Here is a 22,268-nt window from a genome sequence, read left to right on the forward strand (position 1 = left end):
GGTCAAATATTCTTTTTGACTTGTCCCATATGTATTCTAACTACTCATGCCCAGCCATAAATGTTTTGAGTTTCTGTGTGAGATATGACATGACTGTTACCTCATATATCTTACTGAACATGTAAATCTTTCTTCTGGTTTTAGCTACCCTTTGTACTTCACTAGAAATAATCATTGTTGCTGTAATTGCCTAATGGTAACATTTTTTGAATCATCAGTCTTTTGGTTGGTTTGATGTGACTCACCAAAAATTCTTCTCCTGTGGCAGCCTCTTCATCTCCAAAAAATATTTGCATTTTGCAGCTTCAATTATTTGTTGAATTTCAGTCTCTGTCATCCACTATAGTTTTTAATTTCTGCCATTCATTCTAGTATCATGGAAGTTATACCCTCACGTCTTTGCTAAAATTTGTTTCCCACGATTGAGAAGTGTATGACTTTCCATAGAATTGTTAGTTCCGGGGTGTGGTGTGAGGGTTGTTGCAGTTTCTTTCATGTGGGTGACTGTAGCAGCGTGAGAATTGGGAAAATAAACAAGGCTCATTGGTTGTGTAGGATCTGCTGTAGAGATAGGAAGATAGCAGAACAGGAGGAGAAGATTGCTGCCCTTCGGGCAGAACTACAAAAGACAAAACGAGATCTGAAAAGGTTAAGGTGGGAGATGGGAAAAGAGAGGTGGGAAGTGGCAAAAGGCTATAGAAGAATTAGGAACAGAACTTTCTCTGACAGTGTTGTTGTCAGTGTGGAAAACAGGTTTGATCTGTTGTCACAGTTAAAATGATGAGTCACAAGTAGATTTAGGAGTAGACAGGACACAACAAATTTTCAAAAAGTGTTTGAGAAGTCAGAAAAAGTTATGAAGAAGAAAAAGAAGAAAGTTTTGTTGTTAGGTATTTAACATGGTAGAAGTGTTGGCCAGTTGTTGCAGAATGAACTATAGTCAGGTTACCACGTCACAAGCTTTTTTAAACCTAGTGCAAGTCTGGGCCAGGTGATATATGATGTAGGTTCACTTTGCAAAGGCTGCACAAAGGAAGACAGTATGGTAATAGTGGATGGGGTGGGCAACAGATTAGACAGGGAACCTATAATTATTCAGTTGAGGGTGACCTGGTAAAGGTAGCTTCAGCAACAAGACATACTGGTGTTGGGCTTGTGTCTGTTCTGAGGCACCATGACCAGCTTCATTTAAATTCTTCTGCTAGGAGAGTCAATTTAGGGTTTGAATGATTGCATGGATCAGGTATGGGGTCTCATATCGGTGTGTTTGTAGGTGGGACTATACTGGACATAGCCTTCACCTCAACAGGAAAGGGAAGGGAAAACTGTGTGTGTGTGTGTTGGAGTGGGATGGGGGAGGGGGTGGTAAAGTACCAGTGGTTACAGGTGACAGAACAGCAGTTTTTTAGGGCAGGGAGGGCAGAAACAAAAGATGTTCTGAAGCAGGCTGAAAACGACATTCACACTGATAAAAAAGGCACCCAGGAGGCAAATTTTAATCTACACAATTCATGCAAAGAGCTTATTTATTTATTTGATTAGCCATCCGTAGACATTTTGCAATGTATGGATGTTGTCAGTTTGGATACAGTGATTTTTGCAGATACATTGACACTTTTATATGCATTTACAGAGTATACGAATACAATGACATTTATCACTTAAATTACATTCAAACAATTAAATATTCACTTATTGTTTAGAAACAGTGTTCCTGAAAATATAGTTTAAGGGTTTTCTGTAACAGTACATGTTGTTAATTTCTTTGATGTCCTGTGCAGCTTGTTATACATTTACAGAATATACAATACAATGTCATTATGTCACTTAAATTACATTCAAACATTTAGATATTCACTTACTGTGTAAAAACAGTGTTCCTGAAAATACAGTTTAAGAGTTTTTCTGAAACAGTACATGCTGTTAATTTCTTTGATTTTCTGTGGCAGCTTATACAATTTTACACCCTGATACAAGAAACTTTTTTGGGTCTTATGCTTGTTTCTCCTATCTAGATGAAGGCAAGAGCTTCTGGTTGAAACTGTAAATATTGAAAAAAAAATTAGGTTCACCCAGTTGTAGATAAGCCAGAGCACAAAATCAGTTATACTTATTACATCAGAATATCCAAGGACTAAGAGTTGCTTATTTGTGTTGAAGAATTTGAGATGAGCAAGCCGGTTGACATAATCTGCCTCTCGGAACATCATGTGACCACTGGTATATGTATGTTAAATGTTACAGGACTCAAGTTCACTTCTTACTTCCATAGAGAAAATGTGGAGAAAGGATGAGTTGCCACATTTGTCAGAAACTGTTTCGATTTGAAGAATACTGATATTAATAAATTTTCCTCAGAGCTGCACTTACAAACTTGTGCAACAGAAGTAGTGATTCATAAGAAGTCCTTTATAATAGTAAATATCTCTTCATAAAATGCCTGGAAGCCCTGTTGTCCCATCTGACAGTAAAAAACAATGATATAGTGCTTGCTAGTAATTCTGTCAGAGACAGCAAAGGACCTGGTAGAGATTTGTGTGTCAGGAAGTGTTTTCTGAAAGTATTTGTATGGAGTGTAGTCATATATGGAAGTGAAACATGGACGATAAATAAATTAGACAAGAAGAGAATAGAAGCTTTCAAAATGGGGTGCTACAGAATAATGCTGAAGATTAGATGGGTGCATCACATACATAATAAGGAGGTAGTGAATAGAGTTGGGGAGAAGAGGAATTTGTGGCACAACTTGACTAGAAGGAGGGATCAGTTGGTAGGGCATGTTCTGAGGTATCAAGGGATCACCAATTTAGTACTGGAGGGAAGCATGGAGGGTAAAAATCGTAGGAGGAGACCAAGGGATGAATACACTAAGCAGATTTAGAAAGACGTAGGTTGCTGTAGTTACTTAGAGATGAAGAAGGTTGCACTGGACAGGGTAGCTTGGAGAGCTGCATCAAACCAGACTCTGGACTGAAGACCATAACAACAACAATAGTGATTTTGAGTGGATTTATTGAACAGCTCTGTCAGCAAACAATTATTGCAGTCAGTTAGACTGTCATTCAATTTAATTCCTAATGTGAGCTTTGCAACTAGGGCATTTAAATGCTCTGTAAGTGCTATTGATAATGTCTCTGTAGACAAATCTAGGGAAAAAAACTCATTTCACAGAACCCATAGTAAATTGTCTATTTGATCATGACATGTAGCATCTTGTGTAAATGTTGAAACTTATCAGGATAAAAAAATGCATTAAATCTGAGCTCAGAAGTGTAATAAATCAGTCAGAAATTTTTAGGGTATTGTTCAAAGACTTGAACTTGATAGATGTTCACAGTACTTCTAACTCAAATGGAAAATACAAAGCATTCATTAATAAAGTTATTTCCTCTTTTGAAAACTCTTTTCCTCTGCAGGTAAATCAAATCGAACAAAAGTCTAAAAATAAACGATTACACAAGGAATAAAGATATCACAAGGAACAAAAAGGAGACTGTATTTACTACCCAGGAAGAGCTCTGATGTTAGTGTTGTAGTACATTACAAAGAATACTGCAAAATATTGAAGCAAGTAATCCAGAAATCTAAGCAGCTTTATTATGAGAAAAAGATGATTACATCAGGTGACAAAATGAAAACTATGTGGGACCTAGTGAATACAGAGACAGGTGTGGCCAAGAAGGAAGAGGAATGGATAGTTCTAAAAACAAATGAGAAATTGGTAACAAGTGCATGTAGTGTTGTGAACCTCTTAAACAAGTACTTAGTTTCTGTTACTGACAGCCTGGAGTTATTAGGTTCAGTAAACAGTGCAATGGAGTATCTGAGATTAGTCTAAAAATAACTTCAGTAAAATGGAAATGACACTCATATATCCTAAAGAGGCAGCACCACTGTTCCAGGAGAGCACGACCGTTACGGTCGCAGGTTCAAATCCTGCCTCGGGCATGGATGTGTGTGATGTCCTTAGGTTAGTTAGGTTTACGTAGTTCTAAGTTCTAGGGGACTGATGACCTCAGTAGTTAAGTCCCATAGTGCTCAGAGCCATTTGAACCATTTTTGTTCTAAGAGAAACATAAATTAAAATAGATGATCAAAAGGTGATTGTGGTAGGCCTACCACATAGACATGACCTTATGGAATCCTCTATTGTAAAAAAAGAGATCCAAAAGGCCAACATGGCTTACAGGCAGATCTGTCAGTCCAGTCCAAATGCTTCTTTCCTTAGCATAAATGATCTGGAAGAAAAGCATTTCACAGCACATGGCATGCATGTGAATGAAAAGGGAAAAACATTACTCAGCTGGAGAATTAAATTGTTTCTAGAGAGTTTTAATCATATAAATGAGAGCTGTAACACTACTGCAGTGCTATCAGAAGAAAAAGTGTGCAAAGAACCATCCCTAGCTAAGACAATTGTAGGACTGCAAAATCCTTATGTACCAGATAATCCAGAAGACATGGAAGCTGTCACTGAATGCCCAACTGCACCCAGAGGAACAACAACAACAACAACAACAACAACAGTAGTAGAAATAGAAACACCAACAACAGAAGAAGAGGAAACAACTGCATGCTCACCTGTACTCACAACAACAGCACCAACAGTAGAAGACACAGAAACACCACCAGCAGAAGAAGAGGAAATAGCTGTAGGTGAAAGGTGTAGTGTAACAAGCAGGTGAAAAATAGTGCCTCCATCCCACCTGAATGATCTTTTAACATCAGGCACAAAGAGGAGGAAACCACCTTGATAAATGGAACCAAATTTTTAGCTCTATTTCACCAAAATATACAGTCCATAAAGAATAAAGTTCAAGAACTAGGATTAGAATTGCAAAAACTAGACAGTACCATTGTGTGTATTACTGAACATTGGTGTAAGGAAAATGAAATTACATAGTTTGCAGTAACATTTTATGACCTGGCCTGTTCTTATAATAGAATTTCCATATGTATTTATGTGAAAAAAGGCATAACATTTAAAATTAGAAAAGATCTTATAGCATTAAGTGAAAACAAACATCTTGAACTATCTGCAGTTGAAATAACAGAAAACAACTTGTCAAAAAAATTAATTGTATTTTGTATATATAGATCCCCAGCAGTAATATGGACATTTTTTTCTCAAAACTGAAACATAGCTTAGAAAAGGTAACTTGTCCAAAAATGAACATTCTCATATGTGGGGATTTGAACATCAACAGAATGAAATCAGATGTTAGTAGTACCTACTTGAACATTCTCTGCAGCTGTGGCATAACATCACTCATTAACTGTCCAACTAGAGTGACCATACAATCTTCCTCAATAATAGATCATGTAGTAACAGACATAGAAAGAAAGCACTGCCATTTGTTCAAAATCTAGGCCTATCAGATCATCTCTGTCAGATGTTAAAAGCAAATATTTGTGTAGAAAAGTCTGCTAAATTGAATGCATGCAAGAGGGTCTTCTCAGAATCAAACCTATGTCATTTCACAACTTAGCTACAATATAAAGGGTGGTAGGAAGTGTATGCAGAAACAAAATGTTTAATAAATTCATGACAATAAACTAAAATTTGAGAAAGCATTCCCCAAAACATTACATTCAATTGGAGCAACAAACAAAAATAAATGGGTGACCAGAGGTATCATCAAAAAATCCTATGAAACCCTAAGGTATCTCGCATCCATCAAAATCAGCCAGACTGACCTGGCTGTTTTAGAGTTCTACAAAAATTACAGGAGAACTTATAGAAAAGTATTGCTAGCTGCAAAAAACTTACAAATGGCAAAACATTACTGAAGGCAGATAACAAAAGTAAAGCAATCTGGAACATAATTAAACAGAAGGCAGAAAATGATGGACAAAAACATCAGGGAAACAGATTAAAAGCAAAGATGTTGAAACCAGAAACCCAAAGGAACTAGCAAACTTTGTGAATGAATGCTTTGGTGGGATTGCTAAGAAATTGCAAGAGAAATTTCCAGGCACGTATGTTCTGCGCCAACACGACTAGCCACCACACTCAATGGTACTCTTTCCAGCAACAGAGCGAGAGGTGGCACAGGTGATACACCATCTAAAGAATAAAAAATCCACAGGGTTAGATATGATCCCAGGCAGTGTGCTAACGAAATGTATACACAACATAAAAATCCCATTAACAAGTATAATTAATGAATCTTTCAGATCTGGCTGCTTTCCTGAATACCTGAAACAAGCAAAAGTAATACCAGTACTAAAAAATGGTGATGAAAAAAATGTAGAAAACCACAGACCAGTTTCCTTGTTATCTCATATTTTCAAAATAATAGAAAACACAATGGAAAACAGACTAATGAATTACCTAGAAAAATTTAACCTTCTCTGCAATGAACAATTTGGTTTCAGGCCCACTAAAAGTACACAGAAAGCTATAGCACAGTTTACCAAAGTCATACTAGAAGCATTAGACAAGGGCGAGAATGCAACAGGCATGTTGTTGGATTTATCAAAGGCTTTTGACACAGTTGAATACTGAATTTTATTACACAAATTAGAACTATTAGGAATAAGGGGTACAGCAAAGTGACGGTTTAAATCATACCTGGAAAACAGGGTGCAAAGAGTTGAAATCTCACATATTTGCAAAAGATTGGAGGTAAAACACTTATCTGATCCAATATATACTAATATAGGTGTCCCCCAGGGAATGTGCTGGGCCCAATCCTCTTCCTTATATACAGGGTGATCAAAAAGTCAGTATAAATTTGAAAACTTAATAAACCACGGAATAATGTAGATAGAGAGGTAAAAATTGACACACATGCTTGGAATGACATGGGGTTTTATTAGAAAAAAAGTATTGCTAGATGCGTGAAAGATCTCTTGCGCGCATCGTTTGGTGATGATCGTGTGCTCAGCTGCCACTTTCGTCATGCCTGGCCTCCCAGGTCCCCAGACCTCAGTCCGTGCGATTACTGGCTTTGGGATTACCTGAAGTCGCAAGTGTATCATGATCGACCGACATCCCTGGGGGTACTGAATGACAACATCCGACGCCAATGCCTCACCATAACTCCGGACATGCTTTACAGTGCTGTTCACAACATTATTCCTTGGCTACAGCTATTGTTGAGGAATGATGGTGTACATATTGAGCATTTCATGTAAAGAACATCATCTTTGCTTTGTCTTACTTTGTTATGCTAATTATTGCAATTCTGATCAGATGAAGTGCCATCTGTTGGACATTTTTGGAACGTTTGTATTTTTTTGGTTCTTATCAAACCCCATGTCATTCCAAGCATGTGTGTCAATTTGTACCTCTCTATCTACATTATTCCATGATTTATTCAGTTTTCAAATTTATACTGACTTTTTGATCACCTGGTATATAATTGATTTCCCACAGAATGTCACGCATGGGGAAAAAATACTGTTTGCTGTAGTGATTACAGACAGAAGCTCAACACTGTTAATAGAAAAATCCAATGAAGCTCTCAGAGACATCTGCAAATGGTTGCTAAAGAATAAAGTAACTCTAAATGTAAAAAAGACAAACTATATAAACTTCCGACTAAATAAAAAACCCCTTGACACTACACTGAAAGTAAACAATGAGGTACCTGATTGTGTAATGGACAGCAAATTCTTGGGGATGAATATAGACTGTCAGCTAAAACGGACAGGGCATGTGAACAGGCGAGGCGTCTCGTGCTGGCTCAGATGTACTTTTGGAAGTACCTCAAACCTGTTGTTAAGATGTAAAGGGACACCCATGCAACTTTCGCCTTCTGCCCAGAGATTCACGAACAAGCCACTGTTCACCAATCACCTTCAGATTACTGTCGACTGGCCGTGATTGTAAATCAGAAGGCGCCGCAGCATCAGGAATTACAGGCCTCGTAGGTGCCAAGGCATTCCACTCAGGTGCCCCAAAGCTACTGCAGCCCAGGGCAGCAGTCTGAAACCTGTGGACCGTGGCCAGCACAGCTTCCAACTGTTTGCAGACAGTGGCCATTTTCCCCTGCATTCGTACACAACAGGTGCAGCCCCAATACATCTTTAACCATCTTTTTTCTCTATGCTCCAAGCAATCTATAATCAGGAGACAATCTTGGTGTACGGTACCCAGACCCATTTGCTGCTTTCCTGTCTAATGCACCAAGGGAAAACAAAAATTGAATTTTCAGTACTCCATATAATTATTGATATCATTTAATAAATTTAAAATGTTGTCACAATTTACTCATTAAGAAATATAATCTTATGTGCAAGATTTAATACAAAAAGTCAAGTATTAAAGTTAGAAACTGTGTATTGACTGATCAGCAGAACATCATGACGAACGACGTATATTCGATATAAACTCGTCCAGGCGATAGCAGCGCAACCTGATCACAAATGACTGCTAGTCGGCCACAAACGTGGAGCATGTAGTATCAGTGAGCGTGCTGTCCGTGTGTAGAATGGGGAAGGCGAGCGATCTATCTGAGTTTGACCGATGGCAGATTGTGACGGACGGGAGGCTTGGCATGAGCATTTCGGGAACTGCACGAGTTGTTGGGTCTTCGAGGAGTACTGTCATAAGTGTCATCAACACGTGGCGAAACCACATTCAGACGGGAGGGGTGGGGATGGGGGGTGGGAGGAGGGTTAGGCGGCGACCCTTCATTACAGATGTCACACATCGTAGGTTGGGCAAACTGGTAAAACAGAACAAACGGCAAACTGTGGCGGAACTATATGCTGGATAAGGTACATGTGTGCCAAAACACACAGTGCACTGAACACAGCAAACGACCCGTGCATGTGCCAATGTTTAGTTCAAAAAGGAACACTCATCTTCAATAATTTGCCAGCAAACATAAAAAATTTAGTTACAAATAAAGATCAGTTTAAAAGGAGCCTGAAAGACTTACTAGTGGCCAACTCCTTCTACTCCATTGACGAATTTTTTAACAGAAACAAATTATGTATAGTATATATTCATACTATTAGTATTGTTATTTCAGCTTAAAAAAATTACATGTTCCACATCCACGAGGATCTCCTCAGCACGGATCTATGGAACGAAAAACTAATTTAATCTAATCTAAAACGACATCAGCAGCTTCAACTGAAATGAGCACGTGACCATCGGTACTGGACACTGACGCAGTGGCAGAGCGTTGCATGGTCTCATGATTTCCGAGTCCTTCTTCATCATCCAGTTGGGAGGACGTGAATCCATCGACTTGCGGGGAAACAGCTCCTTGACACTATCACAGCACAGGCCTACATTGATGTTTTAAGCACCTTCTTGCTTCCCATTTTTGAAGAGCAATTCTGGAATGGTGATCGCATCTTTCAACACGATTGAGCACCTGTTCATAATGAACGGTCTGTGGCGGAGTGGTTACACGGCAATAACATCCCTGTAATGGACTGGCCTGCACAGAGTCCTGACCTGAATCCTATAGTACGCCTTTGAGGTTTTGGAACACCAACTTCGTGCCAGGCCTCACCGACCGACATCGATACCTCTCCTCAGTGCAGCACTCAGTGAAGAATGGGCTGTCATTCCCCAAGAAACCTTCCAGCACCTGATTGAACGTATGCTTGTGATAGTGGCTAGGCTAATAGTGCGCCAACACCGTATCGAATTCCAGCATTACCGATGGAGGGCGCCACGAACTTCTAAGTAATTTTCGACCAGGTGTCCGAATACATTTGATCACATAGTGTATATATACATGAGCTGGTGAATGACTTCTAAGTAATTTTCGACCAGGTGTCCGAATACATTTGATCACATAGTGTATATATACATGAGCTGGTGGATGACGTCGGAACTTCCATGAGGCTTTTCGCAGATGATGCTACGCTAAAAGAAAATGGAGTGAAATGCAGTAAAACCCTACAGAGGATCGGCGCTTGTTGCAGGGATTGGCAGTTGAGTAGTTATTGCACATAAACAAGCAGACAGAACCCTTATTGGATGAGTACACGAGTGCAGAACAATAATCACTGGGTCACAATGTTGTGATTGGTAATTCACAAGCTGCAAGTACTTATAACAATATCTTCCTAAATGCAGCAGCAAAAGTAGGATTAATTGGTTCAGTTGAAGTAGCAAGAGAAGATACGAAACATATCATTTCTCAAAACTGAATGTAACTAGATGTACCAGTAAGATCCGTTACTGAAATTAATAGAATTACAAAAATTCTAAGCAACAAGAGCTCACATATGGTGTTGACAGAATATCAAACAGAATTATGGGCCGTTGTTCTAACTTAATAAGTAATATCCTCAACAACATATGTAATGCATCACTGGCACAAAGAATTTCTCCAAACGTGTTGAAATATGCCATTGTCAAGCCTCTTTATAAGAAAGGTGTCTCTTACTGACATGTTTTTCCAAAATATTCGAAAAAGTAATGGACTTGCGAAGAGTCTTTCTTTTAAGTAGGAACAATTCAATCAGCATATCACAGTTTGCATTCAAAAAGGGTTAGTCAGCTGAGAATAAAGTTTACACATTCACCAACCAAATACTATAAGCCTTAAATAATAATATATCGCCAGTTGGTATTTTTTGTGATCCCTGTGGTTGATTGTGTAAATCAAGATACACTGTTAGATAAATTTAATTCTATGGGATTGAGGGCTTTACACACTACTGGTATGAATTATATTTAACAAAGAGAATACAGAAAGTTGTGATGAATAATTCAGTCAATGTTGAAAAGGTAGAAAATTTTAATGATTGTGCAGAAATCAGAAAAGGAGTCCTACAGGGTTCCATTTTTGGTTCACTCCTATTCCTTACATATGTGAATGACCATCCACTTAACATTCAACAGGCAGAATTGGTACATTTTGCGGATGATGCTAATGTTATAATAAATCCCATTAGAGAAAAAGTAACAGAAGTGGTATTTAGTGAAGTTTTACAAACAATTTTAGGTGGGTCTCTGAAAATGGGCAACTACTTAATTAAAAAAACACACACACTATATTGAATACTGCAGAATAAATATATCAACAACTGATGTAGCACATGAAAAGGAGTCAGTAAATGGACCAAATTTTTGGGTGTACATTTTGGTGAAAAAATGAAATGGAAGAAGCATATTACTGAGCTTCTCGAACAATTCAGTTCACCTATTTTTCCTCTTTATATAATTGCTAGTCTTACAAAAAAACGAACTGACATATTTTGGATATTTTTACTCAGTAATGTGCTATGGAATAATTTTCTGGGGTAACTCATTACTTAGAGAGAAAGTACAGATTGCACAGAAGCGTGCAGTAACGATAATATGGGGTGTTCATGTTGGGTATTTTAAATTCACCATATATATATATATATATATATATATATATATATATATATAACACTGGAAGAATAAATGATTTTTTTACCCATAATTAAAGCTATCAGTGGCTCAGAAGGGAGTTCAATATGCAGAAACATAAAGTTATGATGTGTTGCCCAGTATCATAAAATGTCTAACAGGTAGCAAACCAAGTTTTAAATCGAACCTAAAATCATTTCTCCTGGAAAACTCGACGAATTTTTGTTTAATAGTTGTCGATTCGAAAAAAAGGACCTGGATTTTTAGTGACACGGCTAAGACTAAAAAATAACGTGGTCATCAACGTTAACGCTAATCATGTATACATGTAAAGTGGCTCGTTTCAGAATCGTTCAAAACATCTATGGAACATGTAACTAATTGAAGCAGTCACAACTATGAAATATCTAGGAGTACACGTACTGAGTGACTGCATAAAACTAATTGCATGTTAGGCAGATGCCAGACTAAGATTCATTGGAAGACTCCTCAGGAAATGTAGACCATACACAAAAGGATCCATACCAGTCAGGGTTGACAGAGGAAATAAAGAAGATCCAAAGAAGAGCAGCGCACGTCGTTACAGGTTCATTTAATAAGGGTGGAAGCGTCACGGAGATGCTCAGTCACCTCTAGGGGCACACGCTGCAAGAGAGGCGTTCTGTATCATAATCTGGCCCACTGCTAAAGTTCCGAGAGCGTATCAGAAGAGGGAACAAATATATTGCTTCATCCTACGCGTATCTTGCAAAAAGACCGTGAAAGTAACATTAAAGAAGTTTGTGCTCTCACGGAGGCTTATCAGCAATAGTTATTGTCACGGATCTTTCGCGACAGGAAGAGCAAAATAAGGAAGTAAGAGTGATACACAAAGTATCCTCCACCACGCACCGTAACGTAGCTCGCGGAGTACAGATGTGGATGCATATGTAAAAAAGTAAATAGAGTCACTGCATAAAAACGTACCAACATCCTGCCTATTGGACTGTACGAAACGGTTCAGAAAGAAGTCAAGAAAATAACTGTGTTCAAGGATACAATTTCCAGGTATTTAATGTTAAACTGCTTCTGGTAGATAAATGATTACTTGGGTCAAATGCAATGAATAAAGTCCGCGCAGGGTACGGTGGCCGACGCGTGCTGACCAATTTACGTCGAAGGTGCTGGGCGAGTGCATTCGTTTCTTCGGAAGGAGAGCCCGCGAAGTGTTTGCCCCCTTCCGGCCGGCTGGCGATTATGGAATCGAGGCATATGCCCTGCAGTCTTTCTCAAACGATTTTACAGAAACTATTCAGTAAAACAAATTGATTTTTGCCGTATTTACAGCTTTATATGTGGGCTTCGTGATGATGTGCCCATCATTTCGTTAATGGCCATAGTTGTTGTGATATTTTCATAGAAGTAAGACACTGAGCGAAATTCGAAAAAAATTGCAATGAAAAATAGGAATCGCTATGATTTTGCTGTTGGCGCATATTACATAATATGTTGCTGAGAATGAAATTTAGCTAACATACTGAAGTTTTCTTTAGATTTGTATGTCACCAGTATCGAGAAAACTGATCTGATGTAGAACACTCATTTGTGATCGTGAGTCGCAGAGATCCACATCATTCCTTATATGTCATAAACAGTTTGAGATACTGAAATGACTCATTGGGAAATATTAGCACATAAAGAGGAGAGTATTTTGCCATATGGTTATTGTGCAAAACTTCATTACATACGGCGTTATTCCACTAAATACAGATTTTTTTACGAAATGATGTAATTTTTAAGAATCATCGATAGTTGGTGAAACGAGAAATGCTATGGATTTTGGAACTCTGCAAGCGAAGACATTGCACATTTATTTTTGTACCGAGAGTCTGCTTTTTCATAAGCTACTGCCCTTGTTTTTCCTCAGTTAATTACTGAATAAACTTGATAGACCACTTTTTCAGAATTTCTTCACAACTGCTTCTGCACAACATGTTAATGAGGTGACACCGTGTAACCTTTGCTGAGGTTTAGCAAAAGAAGTATATTTTAACGTGGAAATGAGAGAAAATTCGTGTAGGTTTTACTCAAAATTCGCGACTCTTGTCGACTTTCTGAAAGTTATAGAATGTTAACCAGTCATACGAAGATATATCACTGCTTTTATTGCATTTTCAGCAGAATTCTTTTTGTATACCAGCCAAAGCAGAGATGAAAGTGTAAGTAGGCTGTTTAGGTTTTTATGTTAGTAACGTCACCTAACGCTCTGTATGAAAATCACTGGCTGTGCTGTGTGAAGTCTGTGGCTGGTTTGCATTGTTGGAATTTGCTGTTGTAGTGTTGGGCAGTTGGCTGTTAACAGCACGTAGCGTTGCGCAGTTGGAGGTGAGCCGCCTTCAGTGGTGGATGTGGCGAGCGAAATGGCGGAGTTTTGAGAGCGGATGATCTGGACGTGTGTCCATCAGAGTCAGTAAATTTGTAAGACTGGATGTCCTGAACTGCAATGTTACTGATACAGGGCCACTAAAGGTGAGTTACTAAATACTGTTTTCCGAAATTCCTTTTCCAAAGAAGACGAAGTGAATTGTCTAGAATGCGAATGGAGAACGGCTGCCAACATGAATAATTTACGAGACGATATCCTCGGAGTAATGAACTAACTTAAATCGCACAATAAAAGCAAGTATAGCAATTAAAGTATGCTGATATAGTAGCTCCATATTTAGCTATCACGTACAAGCGCTCGCTCGACGAAAGATCTATATCTAAATACGGGAAGTTGCACAGGTGTCGCCAATATCCAAGAAAGAAAATAGGAGTAATTTTCTGCATTACAGACCAGTTTCGATAACCAATCGACAACGTCGATTTTCAGCAGGGTTTTGGCGCATATACTGTTATCTAACTTATGAATTACCTCTGACAAAACGATTAGTTGACAAATAGTCAGCACGGATTCGGAAAACATTGTTCTTACGAAACACAACTAGCTCCTTATTCGCACGAAGTAATGACTGCTACCGACAGTGGATCTCAAATTGATTCCATATTTCTAGATGTTCAGGAGGGCTTTGATACTATTCCTCGAAAGCTACTTCAAATCAAATTGCATACCTATGGAGTATCGCCTCGGTTGTGCTTCTGGATTCATGATCTGTCAGAAAGGTCACAGTTCGTAGTACTCGACGGAAAGTCATCAAGCAAAAAAGCGTCCTGGCTTTCAACAGGAAGTGTTGCAGGCTCACTGCTGTTCCTGATCTACATAAACAATTTAGGATACAATATGAGCAGCCCTCTTACAGTGCGCAGATGATGCTGTCATTTACTGTTTTCTAAGTGATCAGATGATCAAAACCAATTGCCAAATGATTTAGAGAAGATATCTGTATCGTGTGAAACATGGCAATTGAATGTAAATAATGAGAAGTGTGAAGTCATCCACATGAGTACTAAAAGGAATCCGTTGAATTTCGGCTGGACTATAAATCAGATAACTTTAAAGGTTGTCATGCAGTCAAATACTTAGTGATTACCGTTATGAATTACTGAAATCGGAACGATCATATACGTAATGTTTTGGGGAAAGGTGCCGAAAGATTGCATTTTGTGGCAGAACTCGTAGAAGGTGTGCTTTAAGAGACTGCCTGCACTAAGGACATCCAAAACATTCAAAGAAGGGCAGCTCTTTTGTATTATTGCGAAATAAGGGAGAGAGTGCCACGGATACGATAAGTGGCTTTGGCTGTCAGTCATTAAGACAAAGCAGTTTTTCGCTGCGGCGACATATTTTCACGGATTTTCAGTCAACTTTCTCCTTCGAATGCAAACGTATTTTGTTGGCGCCCAGCTACATAGGGAGAAGTGATCATCCCAATAAAATAACAGAAATCAGAGCTCGCACGGAAAGATGGAAGTGTTCGTTTTTCCGGCGCGCGTTTCGAGAGTGGAATAGTAGAGAAAAAGCTCGAAGGTGGTTCAGTGAATCCTGGGCCATGCACTTAATTGTGAGTTGCAGAGTAGTCACGTAAATGTAGATGCAGACTGGTGAAAACCTGTCAGCAATTACTCCGCTGCTGACAATATGAAAAGGACACTGGAAAATCTTATTTCTGCGGGTGGATGATTGGCGATCTAGTTTTCTGAATTTCCGTGTTATCCGGATAAACGAGCTTCCGCTATACTGGAATATGTGTGAGTAATTTTGTATTGCTCTGTGTATTGTTATTGTATCAAATTATGTCTTTGTTTACCAAAATCCGTGTCACATCGCATTGTATCTGGCTGTATAAACGAAGCAGAGTAACAGATCTGAGCGTCGTGGGAGACAGGATGTATGAATAAAACGGAGAATGTACTTTATACTCGAAATCTCGGAGAACATTCTCACTTTCTCATGAATAAAGCGAATCGGAGAATATGCTTCGCCCAGAAAGTTCTCAGCGCGAGTAAAAGGGATGGGCAAGTTTCACAAAACAAAGAACAGTCTCCGCTTTCGTATGAATAAAACTAGAGGAGCTTCTCAAAAGCGAAGAACATCCTACATTTTTTGAAATGACCTCTGTAGCATACTCCGAGCTGAGTGAGTTCTGCTGAGGTTAAATTTTACCGACTTCTTGGTAGTAATGGCGGAATTTATGTTGCTTTGAAGGCAAAAAGGATATACGTATCCCGAAGAAGTAATGAAGAGAGAAACTGTAGAAGTTTATGCAGGTTTGATAAAAATATTATTTGCCTGGCAAGCTTCCTTCCAGAATATCATGAAAGAAAAGGGGGCTATTTTTCAAATGGAGTGAAAATTAAATCATATTTGCTACCATTTTGCAGACCTAAGTTTCTTGAAATTTGTGACTATACTTAGGCATACACGAAACAACTGTGTCACTGACATTTCGAGATGTTCATCATCATGTCTTCCCGCGCGCGATTCGAGAGTGGAATAGTAGAGAAATAGCTCGAAGGTGGTTCAGTAAATCCTGGGCCATGTACTCATTTGTTAGGTTAGAAATAAGCAGGTGGATCGGAAAAATTAGTAACTGATCTACTACAAACCTAGCGATCTATTTCTCGAAACGAGGCGCACGAGCGACCGCTTACTTACTCGACACGCTAGCAGACCATTATGCACCGTATTTAACCAAAATTATCTCACATTAGAAAACTCTGACAGAATTCCGGTTTGTAGAAGACGAAAATATCATGTAATCTTAAGATTACGTTCGCGTAATGTGTTCACCGAACTTCAGCAACAAAAAAGTTTCCGGGAAATCGAAAATTCGGTAACATCGCAAGAAAACTCATTTTCGTAAACTGTCCGTAATCGTCTTAATAATTTGTTGCTGCACATAAAGGTAAAATCTTCCAGAATACACTGATGCCAGTTCTGAGGGACGAGTCAGGAACTAATGGCGTAAATTCTAGCGTGAGTCCAAGTATTAGAGTGGAATCAGATTTCATATTTGGGTCAGCTTTGGTTTGCCATGTCGGCACTAAATTATCCAAACCGACTAATGTGGCCTTATTCGTTAATACATGCTTAATGGACGATTAATCACGGTATGCTATTTCTCTTAAATGTACACTGAATAGTTTGGCTGTTTGAGAGAGCTGAATGAAATGTAACATTACGCGTGTGTCGTGTGCCGGACACGGCAAATGACACACACGAAGAGCCTGCTCAACAAGAAGGGGAGGTAGTGAAGAGGAATTAGCTCGTCCGAGAATATGCTTCGAATTTTTTGTTCGTAAGAAGTTGAGAACTTTCTCAGAGAATGTTCTTTTGTTCTGAGAATGTACTGGGGAGGATCTATGAACCGTCAATCAGGGCGGTTCACAAACAACTCAAGTACACATGTTATTCCAGAACGTTATCGTGGAAGTAGGGGCCAGGAGGTGCTTGCTGGTGAAATAACACACACTGCTAAAGATACCTTTTTATTTTAAAACTTTCTCAATAATAAATTTTTAAGTCTGGCATTTCTTTAAAAACAAAAAAAAATAATTTCAAAACAATTTTCATTATGAAAAGGAGATTAGCCGGCCGAAGTGGCCGTGCGGTTAAAGGCGCTGCAGTCTGGAACCGCAAGACCGCTACGGTCGCAGGTTCGAATCCTGCCTCGGGCATGGATGTTTGTGATGTCCTTAGGTTAGTTAGGTTTAACTAGTTCTAAGTTCTAGGGGACTAATGACCTCAGCAGTTGAGTCCCATAGTGCTCAGAGCCATTTGAAAAGGAGATTACCAGGTATGACATTAACAACTTGCCAGTAATATGATTTTAACTTGATATATGTAGCCAGCACAAAAACCTTCACATTAAAAGCAGTTCCTAAAAAGAAATTTTTCCTTAGCTCGGTGAGGGAGTGACACGTGGAAAAGTTACTGGTGGTCTACAGGGCCATAGCAGATCAGCTCCAAAACTTCCATTACAAACTGCCTCCTCCCCGAGTTACTCAAAACCAGAAGATGTAGCAACGGCTGTGCCTGCACAGACTTCGAACTAGAGAGACCCGCGACACCGACCCTAAATCATCCAATCGAGGTGTGAATGAAAAACGGCCCCACCAAGAAGCAATTACCACATTCCCGCGGACAGGCAAACGAAAACTGTGGTGGGACGATCCCAACAAAACCACTGGTGGAGAAACTCATACACTTCACTAGAACTTGAAAACCTTCTCTTATATACATATATAGATAACAAACTCTGTTACATAAAAACAGTACTCAACTTCTCCCACCCCATCCCAGCGCCGGGAACACGTCGCACTTCCAAATGCTCGTCAGAACCAACCGCTGCCAGTGCTTTGAACGGCCGATAACAAGACACACGGTCTCACGCGCCGGTCTCCTGCAGCACGGCTTCTAAGCTTCATAAGCCACGTATACGCGGGTAAGGCCGACTCAGCCCCTGACAGCCGAGAGGTCGGCCACAGCACGTGGCGAGCAGCTGACGACCCCCAACAGCAGGGCCCCGCTCGTGCCACCTCCTCTCTCGGTCACCGCCCAGTCCCTACTCCCCCGCGACCGTACACTTGCTCTACCTCGAGCCAGAGGGCGGTAGCGATCCAAACAGCGCGCCAAACTTCGACCATAAATATAATAGACTGGCCCTGACGTCATTTCCGTGACTCCAACATCTCTGGGCTGAAGACACGCGAATGTTGGCGAAACATGGTTGTTTCGTGTTGCGCTTATGGCTGTGCTCAGCGTTTTGTCGGGGGAAATGGCATTACATTTCACGTGTAAGTGTTTCTATGATAGTGCAATAGTATTTATTGAAATCTGCTGAAGTGACTTTTATATGTTTTTTACACTTGAAATAGAGTATCACGTAAATTAAAGCGTTGAGAGTGATGCCTGTAAAGTCAGACTCATATTACATTTTGGAAAGTATCTATGATAATTCGGTTACAGAAGTCAGTATAACTGTTTCTCGTTCCTACTCATAGTTTCCCTAAGGATGAAAATCGAAGGCAGCTTTGGATACAGTACCTGAAACGGATAAACTTTAAGCCATCTGCACATACGCGCCTTTGCTCGAAGCACTTCGCGGAGAAGTGTTTTGATAGGTTAGTTATTATTTACAATGTATATTTATAATTTATATTTACAGTGTCTGTCAATTTTAATCCTGATGTTTTTATAGGGCTAAGACTGGAGGGAACTGGCTAAGTAGTGATGCTATCCCGACACTTTTTGATTTTCCGGAGCATATGAAATCGAAGAGGCCTAAGCTTCGTTAGATGATGCCTCGTCTTCTGAAATCTGTGCTTCTAATGCCTGTAAGTCTGAATGTTGTTAGAATGTGTGTGATAACTGCGAGTTAGTAAAATATTGTATTAGAATGAACTGTAGCACGTTACGTTTTTTTTAAAGTGATAGTTAAAACTTTGGTAAAAATAGTGGAAACTGAACCTTTGAAGTGCACCTAAAATTGATACTCTAAAATGGACCTGCTCCTAAAGTCGACAATTTTGGCATCTGTTGTTGACATAATTCCCCTATACCATTTTCTTTTATAAGTTAGAGCTCAAAACGCGGCGAATCTAATGTTTAAAGTTTTGACACGAGCCCACTCTTACTGTTTAAAACAATTTTAACGACATTTTACTTTAATTGATAGCTTGTAGTAATTTCGTCCCGCTGCCCACCAGAGTGGCGTTCGATGTATTTGTTAGATTTTATAAATGGTACTGTGAACAAACCCAGGTCAAATGTAGTTCTGGCATAATTTTTCGCAAATAAAAAAGTAATTTTTGTCGGAAGCGTTTGGCAGTCAATTGAGAAATGTGGGTAAAATACGTTACAGACATAGGATTGCAGACAGCTGATTTGAAATCACGCCACGTTTTGCCAACAGTCACGTGGTTTAAGTTGGAGCACACCAGACGGCCGGCCGGAGTGACCGTGTGGTTCTAGGCGCTACAGTCTGGAACCGAGCGACTGCTACGGTCGCAGGTTCGAATCCTGCCTCGGGCATGGATGTGTGTGATGTCCTTAGGTTAGTTAGGTTTAAGTAGTTCTAAGTTCTAGGGGACTGATGACCTGAGATGTTAAGTCCCATAGTACTCAGAGCCATTTGAACCATTTTTTATAATAAGGCGTTGCATAGCGATGGTTGAATTTCCTAAATGATGTAATTCGTCGTCTTTGGGCGGCAATATAAACAGAAAAATACGGATAGATATGCGATCCTTCACTATTTTGCTCGCTGGAGAACAAATGAAGCCTTGAGCGCTAAAACAGTTGTACTGTTTTTCTTAAGTAAGACGGACGCAGATTTGTGGCTGTCTGATCTAATCTTTTACTAAATACATAAAAACGTGTTCCGTGTAAGTTTGAGTGGAGTGTGGAAAGAACTGTTATAACTTATCGTGACGTCGCACGAGCCACTCAAAGAGGACAATGGCTATATAAAAGAGCGCTCAATGGACATGAAACGGACATAAAAATCTACCGTCAATGTAGTACTAAGCTTAAGTAAGGTACGATATATGTTTTAGTTATAATAAATATTTGTTCTGAAAATACTGAATCATTTAGCAGTGCTCATTCCTATCATCTCCTCAGTATTATTTTCATTTTAATTATGCATTTTGCTAAGATTACAGACACCAAGATCAGCAGCCGAATGTGCGTGTTACATTGATAAAAAGAAAACTGTTTTATCGTCTTCTTGCATCAGCTCTAATATTGAATTTCCCTTTTGTGTGATGCTACTGTTGTTTTTGCGCCCTTAAGAACTTTCTGGTCCCTTAGGAAATTGTTTTGTCATAACAATAACTTCACAACCGGGTATGATCGTACCTACGATCATGAAGTAATTAGAAAGGCGATAATGCAATTTCTTAATCAATAGCACGCTAGCTGTGACTGCCTCAAGCCAGGCGAAACTGCAAGTAAAAACTGTTCACATTTCATAATGCAATATTTTATGGCAATGGTCAATCCACGATTCTTACGTCAATTGTGATTGATAAAACAGTAAGCGAAATCTCAAATTCCAACTTTTCGATGGAATAACAACATCACTTTTATTTTGTTACATCACAATGTGACCCAGGATGGGTACTCACCGCCGCGGTCAGACGTCAGACGCGCGCAGTTCCGCCAGACGGAGGTTGCTCCATATCGGGCACGGTCAGCCACTGCTCGGGCACGGAGAAGCGCCGCGGCTCGCCCGGTGTGTCTGCGTCGTCAGCAGGCATCAGGAAATCTCCGTCGTCCAGCAGGTGGACCCCCCGGAGCCCCGCCTCGTCCACCCTGTACCAGCTGTCCGAGCGCCTGCCGGCCGAGTCAGGCACGCCGGCGTACACGATTCGCCCGTTTCTGCCGGCGCGCTCCCCGGGTTCGGAGAGGCCAGTCTGCTCGGCTGGGTGCTGTGGGGACAGCTCGCCGGAGACCGGAGACCAGAGGAGCAGCGCACAGGTGAAGGCGAGGACGAGCGGCATGGCTGCAACCGGCGGTACTGCCCGGCCGGCCGCGAGTTCCTGGCCGCAGCGGATGCTGCGCTACCGCGCTGGTGGGGCGGGCTTCCTGCTGCACAGAAGCACACAGCCGACGTCGCGTCGCCGAAGAGGCTACAGCAGGCGGCGAGGCCGTCTGTCCCGCGGAGACGCACGGTCACCACGGTTAATCGGATGTGGCAATGTTCCTAAATAACAGAACGCAGCATGTCATTCTCAATGGAGAGAAGTCTTCCGAAGTAAGAGTGATTTCAGGTGTGCCGCAGGGGAGTGTCGTACGATCGTCGCTATTCACAATAAATGTAAATGACCTTGTGCATAACACCAGAGTTCACTGAGGCTTTTTGCAGATGATGCTGTAGTATATCGAGAGATTGTAACAAAGGAAAATTGTACTGAAATGCAGGAGGATCTGCAGCGAATTGACGCATGGTGCAGGGAATGGCAACTGAATCTGAATGTAGACAAGTGTAATGTCCTGCCAATACATAGAACGAAAGATCCCTTATCATTTAGCTACAATACAGCAGGTCAGCAACTGGAAGCAGTTAATTCCATATGTTATCTGGGAGTATGCATTAGGAGTGATTTAAAATGGAATGACCGTATAAAATTAATCGTCGGTAAAGCAGATGCCAGACAGATTCATTCGAAGAATCCTAAGAAAATGCAGTCCGAAAACAAAGGAAGCAGGTTACAGTACAGTTGTTCTCCCACTGCTTGAATACTGCTCACTGGTGTGGGATCCGTACCAGATTGGGTTGATAGAAGAGATAGAGAAGATCCAACGGAGAGCAGCGCGCTTCGTTACAGGATCATTTAGTAATCGCGAAAGCGTTACGGAGATGATAGATAAACTCCAGTGGAAGACTCGGCAAGAGAGACGCTCAGTATCTCAGTACGGGCTTTTGTTAAAGTTTTGAGAACATACCTTCACCGAGGAGTGAAGAGGTATATTGCTCCCTCCTACGTATATCTCGCAAAGAGACCATGAGGGTAGAATCAGAGAGAT

At 40.2% G+C, this 22,268-nt stretch overlaps 1 protein-coding gene across 1 annotated transcript in view; it reads right to left on the minus strand.

Moving 5' to 3' along the window:
• LOC126203029 (uncharacterized) overlaps positions 1-21,276 on the minus strand; it is a 54,272-nt gene extending 32,996 nt beyond the window's left edge. Inside the window, exon 1 of the mRNA XM_049937268.1 lies at positions 20,867-21,276. Coding sequence (XP_049793225.1) covers positions 20,882-21,241 — 360 coding nt within the window. The 5' untranslated portion in view covers positions 21,242-21,276 and the 3' untranslated portion in view covers positions 20,867-20,881. The remainder of the gene's footprint in view (positions 1-20,866) is intronic.
• Between the last annotated feature and the right edge of the window lie 992 nt (positions 21,277-22,268).

Source organism: Schistocerca nitens, chromosome 9, assembly GCF_023898315.1.
Source record: "Schistocerca nitens isolate TAMUIC-IGC-003100 chromosome 9, iqSchNite1.1, whole genome shotgun sequence".
Taxonomy (NCBI): Eukaryota; Metazoa; Arthropoda; class Insecta; order Orthoptera; family Acrididae; genus Schistocerca; species Schistocerca nitens.